The 8,592-nt window shown below is 54.2% G+C and overlaps 1 protein-coding gene across 1 annotated transcript; it reads left to right on the top strand.

Moving 5' to 3' along the window:
• Positions 1–6,304: 6,304 nt before the first annotated feature.
• GJC1 (gap junction protein gamma 1) lies at positions 6,305–8,255 on the top strand. Its single transcript, XM_026043711.1, has 2 exons — positions 6,305–6,379; positions 6,530–8,255. Exon 2 carries the CDS (start codon positions 6,549–6,551, stop codon positions 7,728–7,730), a length of 1,182 nt encoding a protein of 393 aa, XP_025899496.1. The 5' UTR covers positions 6,305–6,379; positions 6,530–6,548; the 3' UTR covers positions 7,731–8,255.
• Positions 8,256–8,592: the final 337 nt, after the last annotated feature.

Consider the following 8,592-nt stretch of genomic DNA (forward strand, 5'->3'; position numbering starts at 1 on the left):
CTTTGGGGGAAAGAAAACCCCCCAGAAATGGTCATTTGCAGTTTCTTATTGCACTATGGCAAATAACTTTATTTTTCAATAAAGAACTAAAAATAATCCACACACTAAAATTAAATCTATGTTTATAGCCTGCATCTCTTCTGCAAAATAGAACCGTTAGAGGGTTCGGCCCAAGGAAAACCTTGCTGGGGAGGCAGCGGTCTGCTCTGATCTGCTGCATTGCTTCCCTCAAAACGAATGGTTTGAAAATGGAAATATTGAAACTCACCATGCGGTTGATTTGCTCTGTTGAGCAGCGCTCGTGGGGCGTATTTCCCTGAGCAGCGTGTGCCTCTGCTGCCCCTGTTCCCATGAACTGCTGCTCTTCCCACACGGCGCTCCGGAGAGGGCGTCCCTGCTCGGCCCCCGCGCCCGCGGACCGCGCTGCGCTCGGCCACGTGTGTGTAGGGGACGGCCTTGTTACGGGAAATACTGCCCGTGTACAGATCATTTAAGGCTRTCTGCAGTTTGGGGAGGTGAGGGAGGTCTGGAAACGTCCTTGTCCTCCGTCTCCCTGGTGAGATGGCCCTGGAGCACCAGGGGCAGCTCTGGGGTCCCCAGCGCCAGAGGGACGTGGAGCTTCTGGAGAGGGGCCAGCGCAGAGCGACAGGGATGAGGAAGGGGCTGGAGCAGCTCTCCTGCGAGGAGAGACTGAGTTGGGCCTGTTGAGCCTGGAGAAGAGGAGGCCGAGAGGGGACCTGAGCAACAGGTACAAACACCTGAGGGGAGAATGGAGGGAGGAAGGGGCCAAGCTCTTCTCAGTGGTGGCCAGTGCCAGGACAAGGGGCAGTGGGGACAAGCTGAACCCYGGGCAGCTCCATCTCCATGTGAGGAGGAACAAGGTGACTGTGAGGGTGCCCGAGCCCTGGCCCAGGCTGCCCAGGGAGGCTCCTGCTCTGGAGACCTCCCMAACCCACCGGGATGTGCCCGRGTGCCCCGTGCTCGGGGTGTCCCTGTGGAGCAGGGGCTGCACTGGGTGAACTCTAAGGCTCCCTGCCAACCTCGGCCATTCCGGGGTTCTGTGATCCCGTGATCTCAGCGAGTGGAAAATACAGATGAGATTTAGTGGAACTGGTCTGTGTTGCGCATCTTGTTTAGCACTTGTGATGAGAAGGATTTTGGATATATGGCCCCGAAAGATCCTTTGCTGCATTTAGAAAATCTTCCTTTTCTCTAAAAATGAATCACAAGGCTGCTTAAAAAAAAAAAAAAAAAAAAAAGAGCTGAGTGGCTCTTTTATTGCCATCGTTTGTATTTGTTTCCAGGCTTCGCTATGAAACAAGGAGCTCATGTAGTTTCCTCTGACTGTTGTAATATGGTGGTAGGTGAATTAGGTGTTGGGACCAATTTGCTTTTCGCCAGCTCAGTTGACTGTAAAGAGCCTTCTGACTTACAGGAGCAGACAGAATCGCTCTCTTTCGCCTTCTCCCTTTCCCCCGCAACGGCCGTGCGAGGGATATTTGGGTCAGCTGCCTCCGGTGCGCGGTTTTCTCCTGACACTCCTCCCTGCGAGCACGCGGGAGGAGCGCGGCGGCAGCGCCGCCGTCGGGCAGAGCCGCGGCTGTTCCAGCCCGATGATCGTGTCAGCGTGGGGAGGCGTCTGCGGTGGCGCGTGAGCCGAGAGGGCCCCGCCGGCGCGCGGGACCCCGGGCCGGCCGCGTGCGCGGGGCCTCGCCGCTTCCCTTGGTGCGGCCCGCGGTCGGGCCGGCTCCTTCCTTGCTGGCCTGGCTGTGGGAACGTGGCTTTATCCGTTCTGAGCTAACCACAGCGCTCATCAGGTGCCCTCCGCAAGGTCTAGGTAGGTGTTTGCGCTGTGAGGGTGCTCACGCGTTGGAGCAGGTCGCGCTGAGGCCACGGAGATGCTCCCAACTCCCGTGGTGCTGGGGAAGCTGCTGGAGCTGACCCTGCTCTGAGCAGGGGGCCTGGGCTCGATGTTCCCCAGAGGGTCCTGTCCCGCCTCGACGGTTCTGCGAACGGCTGCTCATSAAACCCTTGTGGTTTCCTGATCCTTGTGGTTTGTTAATCCTGGGCTAGGCAGCGCTTGGTTTCTTATTAAATGGATATGTAACTGGCAGACGAGCGCTGATGYGCTGCTCACCTCACCCAAAGCCTCTGGAGTCATGCGACACGTGAGGGCAGGAGCTGCCAGCTCCTGATGGGGAGTATTGGGTGGACCTGGAGCCCTTGGCCACGCTCCACCGTTCGGATAGTGCTTCCTGTTGGGAGCAGCGGCCCCAGGGCTCTGCTTGRGCGCTGGAAGGGTCCAAGGGACAGGCCCTTGCATGGAGTGCGTGGGCCGCGCTCGGAGCGCTCACGTTTGCCTTAAACCCTTGGCTTTGATCCTGCCGCAGAGTTTGGGGCGTTTGCTCCGYTACCACCCGCGCTTCACATCCAGCCCTGCTCTGGAGAGCTGCCCTGTGCTCCTGTGTTCTCGTTTTCAGTGGACGACTGAGGCGGGCAGACGGCGCCGCCGCAGCGCCCGGCTCCCCGCCGCAGAGCCCGGGCTCGGAGCGCCGGCGCGAGGCCCCTGCGCCCGGGAGCTGCCGAAGCCGCCTGGGCTCAGCAGGGCTCGATCCCGCCCTGGTGAAACCCTGCAGAGTGGCGAGAGGGCCACAGCAGCCCCTCGCTTGCTTTCCTCGCCAGGTATCGTGCTCGGCACCGCGTGCGCCGGCCCTGCGCAGCGAGGACTGCCGGCTCGCGCGGCTGCTCTCCTCGGCTGCTGACCCGTTCATCCTGCCCGTTATTCCCGTCCCCGGAGTGCGGATGCGTGTGGGGCTCCTTTTGGCGCTCTGTTGGTGCCTGAGTCTGCAGAGGGGTCCGGAGAGCAGCCTGACGGGGCTGGCGCGGCAGCTCCCGGTCCTGCATGGCGGGTCTGACAGGCCGCTCCGGAGCGAGGGGAGGGCGCCCCGAGCCACTGCTGAGCCGGAGCTCCCGCTGCCCCGGCAGGGCCCGGCCTCAGGCTTCCACGAGCTCCTCAGGAGCCTCCGATCCCCGGGGCTCCGAGGTGCCCAGGACTGACGCTCACCTTAGGGCCGCGCTTGCTGTGGGTGCAGCGGGAGCCGGTCCGGGCCGCGGGAGCAGAGAGCGGTTCCATCTGAGCTGTGTCACTGCGGGGGACACTGCTAAAACTGTCCCTGTGCCCTCCCTGGTAGCGTTACCTGGAGGGCACTCCAAGGCCATTAGAGGTCTGCTCCTTATCTGCGAATTCCAGCTTATCCTTACGCTGAATGCTCGGGTGAATATATATATGTTGATTTTCAAAAAGATACATATTTGACATCTTTATTTTTCTGACAGCACAAGAATCTTTTTATATCTCTACCTCTTGCCCATATTTTAGTATTGCTATTAATATTCGGCATAAGATCTGTCGCCTCCTAATTCAACAAGGGGCTTTTTAGAGCCGAGGTAATTGGATCTAGGGGGATCCTTGGAACCTGGTTAAAATATCCAGGTTTTGGCGGCCCCATTGAGGAATTGTCTCCAGATAGACATTGACACCAGGGCTTTCTTTTTTTTCCTAGATTCTCCTTTCTTCTGGCCACGTGGCACTTGGAAATGCCCCGTGTCTCAGCAGTGCTGGGCTGGACTGTGACTTAGTCCCTTCCTGCCTGAACAGCAAAGTCCTTTGCCACTTGGAGGACGCCCCCTCCTTCACCGATAACCACAAATTATGCGGACATTTACATTTAAATGTAAATGAGATCGGAAGGAATAATGCTAATAATTCATTCATCCCAATTCAAATCCCATTTTAATTAGCCCGTGGGCCCAATTTCACTTTCATGCAGCATGAAACCTCTTTTGAATATCAACAAAATTGCTATGCATGTATTCTGGATTTTTTTCTTTCTGCTCAGCATACATCTTTTTTTTCCAACTGCTTAAAAACAAAACAAAATGTGTATATCATTAATGCATTAATCAGATTTACTTAGGATGACATGGCAGGATACGTTATTAAGAAGGAGAAGGAAAAAAAGCCTTTTCCAGATACCTCCCTCRTCATGATTGTGCCTACACACTGCCTTGCTCCCTAGGTGCCCCATTGAGGCGASTCCTTCCCAAGGAAAGCGGGGCTCTCGTGTCCTGCTGAAATTCCCTTGGATCCGGCAKCCGGGGCGTCCCGTGGCTGCAGGGAGGCTCTTAGGGCTCGCCTGGAAGGCTGAGCCGGAGGAAGCGAATCCCCCGCTTGAATTCCTGCTCCGAACCCCAGCTGGGTGAGGGGGAAGCTGCACACGTGAGGCTCTGCTCACGGTGCGGATCCCACCTCCGCTGTGTCGGCGTCTAGAAACAGAGCTCTCCCTGCAGCGACTCTGCCTCTCCCTGCGGCGAATCCGTGTACCCGAGGGTGCTTTTCTCCACGTGCCTCGTGCAGACTTCGCTTGGAAGCCGGTGTCTCTGAGCGCTGCCTTGCCCGGCTGCAATTCCCGCTCCTTGCCTCCTGTGGCCCAGCGCTGGAGCCATAAGTGCTGCCATAAGTGCTGTGATGAGCTTATGACAAAGACAAGGGATGAAAGTCTTTCTCAAATGCGCTTTCTGGCATGACTTAAATTAGAGGAAATTGCTGACATTTTGCTTTTCTTTTTCAGATATGTGTCAGTGTCCATAGACTTTTGTTTCAGCCAACAGAAAGTTATCGAGTTAAATGGTCCCGGAACAACATATAGGGGGAATGTTAAGTGAGCGTCGGGTGAAGATTGCGGCAGGTTATCTGCATCCTGCTGGGAAGGCAGGAACAGCCACCCGACCTTGGGCAGTCTCCTGACATTGCTTAAGGGTGGTTTGAAGCACCCTAATTTTGCTCACAACTTTTTCCACAAAAATCACTTTAAATTTAGGCAGTCCGAAAATTTCCCCTGAAAAATCTGGAACCAAGATTTAATCATAGGCCATTTCCCTGAGCCAAAATGTTTCCTCAAAAACAGAAATACCCAAAGTTTTTTGGTGCTTTCCTTCATATTTGTGCTAATAGCTCTGGTTCAGATGAAAACTATRTTTAGAATAAATGATGTTTTCCTGCGGCGTGAAGACTGGTTTTGGGTGAGTTCGAATCTTGCTAGCGAGAGCTCCCCAGCAGCAGGGTATGAACCAGAGCGCGGTGTCCCCTGCAAGGCAGGGAGCCACCCAGCCGTGACGCCTGCGGGACCAGGTCGCCTTCCTCCTTTCCCCTCTTCCTCGCGATCCCCCCTGCTCCTGCTGGGCCGAGCGGTGTCTGTGCCGTYGCCTTTATCAATGAAGCGTTTAATTGCGCTAGAAAGGAATGACRTTTATAGCCTTAAATCTCATATTGATTGCATCGGATTTTGTTATTTTACCTGTGAACAGCTCTACAGTTATGAGGAAAAAGAAAGGGTTTGAGTAGGTGCAAATGCTCATTCTCTTGCAGTCTAGATTTCTTTAGTTTTAGAGGAAATTATTCAAGGTCGCAGGGTCGGAAGTGTCTTTTGTCCAGATCTGAGTTTAGAATCTTTGAACAAATGTCATCAACAAATGTCATCATTTAGATGACAACAAATGTCATCCAAATTTAAARTCGTTATCACTAATAGGTGTCGAACGTCATTAGAAGGACTCACAGACAGTTTACTCTCAGGTGACACAGGGACATCAAACAGATGTTTCTATTCCCAATTTTGCCCCAGTTTGGCTGGGTTTAGAGCTAATGATGGGCCTGTGTTGTTAGCAGAGCTTTGTTTTACTGCTGCGTAATATTGCTGGCCATGAGTTCCTGCTAATCTGTGTTTTACTTGTAGGGCAGCGAGTCACTGATGGGCATCTCATCTCTGTCTCCTAAAATGCCCGTGTCCGCGCTGTCCTTCGGTCCCGCAGTGCYGCTGGACGCCCTGCTGCAAACACGAGCTCTCCATGAGCTCTCCATGGCCCCTGGGGCCCCATCCCAGCCCGGGGGCGGCTCCGGCTCCGTCCCGGCGCGGTGGCTGGCGCGGCACGAGCCGTCCCGTGCCCGGGTTCCCCGGGGAGGTGGCCGTGCCGCGAGCCGGGAGGGTAGCGGCGCTCGGCCACCTCCCCGTGGTCAGGACACGTCTTGCTGCTAGTGGCGGCCGACGGCCTGCGGGGGTTTAACTGGAGCTGAGCTTTCAGAGCCGCCTGCTTGGAAGGGTTTGGCCTAAGGGATAATTTTTTCGCAAATATTTTCAACGCAGAGTCGCCACATCTGTCCTCCGCTTCCAAGCAGCCGTGGGAGCAGTTCTTTTCTCTCTTGTTTGTGTGGAAATCACAGGTGACGTTTTTCTATTTTTGTTTTTATAGTGGATTTCGCAACGCCGTACAGAAGAGACTCCTCAAGCAAATCCTGGCTGCTGGAGGCTCCCGATAACAGGTGATAGTAGAAAAACGGCTGCGCRGAGCTTGCAAAAATGTTTCCCAACTCTCCTTAGTCTCTGGATTGAATGTTTGCAGGATTTAGATTAAAGCTGATAACCTCATAAGTATTTGGCTTTGCTTTCTGTTTTTCCTTTGTTTTTTAAAGATAAAAGTATCTGACCACCATGAGTTGGAGTTTTCTGACCCGTCTGTTAGAGGAGATCCACAATCACTCCACCTTTGTTGGCAAAATCTGGCTGACGGTGCTGATAGTGTTTCGGATTGTGCTAACTGCCGTGGGAGGAGAATCCATTTATTACGATGAGCAGAGCAAGTTTGTGTGCAACACGGAGCAGCCGGGCTGCGAGAACGTTTGCTACGATGCTTTTGCTCCTCTCTCGCACGTGAGGTTTTGGGTGTTTCAGATCATTCTCGTAGCCACTCCGTCGGTGATGTATTTGGGCTACGCGATTCACAAAATTGCCCGCATGGTGGAACACAGCGAAGCTGACAGGAGAATCCGAAGCAAAAGCTTTTCCATGCGCTGGAAGCAGCACCGCGGCTTGGAGGAAACAGAGGAGGATCACGAGGAGGACCCCATGATGTACCCCGAAATAGAGCTGGAAAGCGAGCGGGAGAACAAGGAGCAGCCGGCCCCGGCCAAGGCCAAGCACGACGGCCGGCGGCGCATCCGCGAGGACGGCCTCATGAGGATCTACGTGCTGCAGCTGCTCGCCAGGACGACCTTTGAAATCGGGTTCCTGGTGGGCCAGTATTTTCTGTACGGCTTTGAGGTCAGCCCCATATTCGTGTGCAGCCGGAAGCCATGCCCGCACAAGATAGATTGTTTTATTTCGAGGCCGACCGAAAAGACCATTTTCCTACTCATAATGTACGGCGTGAGCTGCTTGTGTTTGCTCTTGAATGTCTGGGAGATGCTGCATTTGGGATTTGGCACAATCCGGGACACACTAAACAACAAAAGGAAAGAGCTGGAAGACTCGGGCACCTACAACTACCCCTTCACTTGGAACACGCCGTCGGCTCCTCCCGGCTACAACATCGCGGTCAAACCGGATCAGATCCAGTACACGGAGCTGTCCAACGCCAAGATGGCCTACAAGCAGAACAAAGCCAACATCGCTCAGGAGCAGCAGTACGGCAGCAACGAGGAGAACATCCCCGCCGACCTCGAGAACCTGCAGAGGGAAATCAAGGGCGCTCAGGAACGGCTGGACCTCGCCATCCAGGCCTACAACAACCAAAACAATCCYGGCACCTCCAGAGAGAAGAAATCCAAAGCCGGCTCCAACAAGAGCAGTGCCAGTAGCAAATCAGGAGATGGGAAGAGCTCTGTGTGGATTTAATGGTGGTTGAGTTCAAATGTTGTGTTTTCCTCCTAGTTTATCACAGAACCCCCTTGAATAATTGCTTCCAAGCAGTACGTATTTGGCTCTGCTTATTTTCAGGGATACTGTTGGCTAGTGATCCAGCCGCTCAGAAAAGTGTTTATACAGGTAGTCTAGGATTATAGGACTTTATTCTTCTGTCTTCCRAGTCAGGAGACAAATAGGTATATTTAAATCATTCTCATTGAACGGTTTATGCTGTATGTACAGTATTATAGTACATTTCTTATGCACAACTTTTGTATTTGTACACTGGATCGACGAAGTTTCACTTTTTTTATATTAATGAAGAGAAAATGGTAGGTAGCCGTTAGCGTTTGGCCAGTTCTATGACTGTGGTCCGCAGGTCCCTCGTTGTTCTTTCTTTGGTTTTGTTTTCCGTGTAAAGCTCTCCATGCTGCCTTTCCAAAGTGCCTTGAGCGCGCGGCCGCTCCGTGGAGCTGCAGCGTCCCGGCTCGCGGTGCCGCCGCCGCTTCCCCAGGGCGCCGCGGCTGCTGCCGCCGCGGCGGGCCCAGCTCCGGCCGCCCCGGGCGCCCTGGTCTCGCTGCCCCGTGGAGGACGCGTCGTGGTGCAGAGCGGGGCCGGGCCTCCCTGCGAGCTTTGCTCGGCAGGAGGGAAGCCCCGGCTCCTGTAAAATACTTTAAAAAAAGGTGAGCAGCGATGCACTGTGTTCAGTAATTCCCTCCATTGATGGAAGATCTATGGAAAGATATGCTTTTGAGGCCTGTAATTATACAACACCCCACCCCAGGGGCATTCAGTTGTTACCGTACCCTTTTGGATAGGGAATTTCTGTCCTGCTGCAGTGCCCGGGGTGGCC

The sequence above is a fragment of the Nothoprocta perdicaria genome, unplaced genomic scaffold (assembly GCF_003342845.1).
Source record: "Nothoprocta perdicaria isolate Ctin4 unplaced genomic scaffold, notPer1 scaffold_336, whole genome shotgun sequence".
Taxonomy (NCBI): domain Eukaryota; kingdom Metazoa; phylum Chordata; class Aves; order Tinamiformes; family Tinamidae; genus Nothoprocta; species Nothoprocta perdicaria.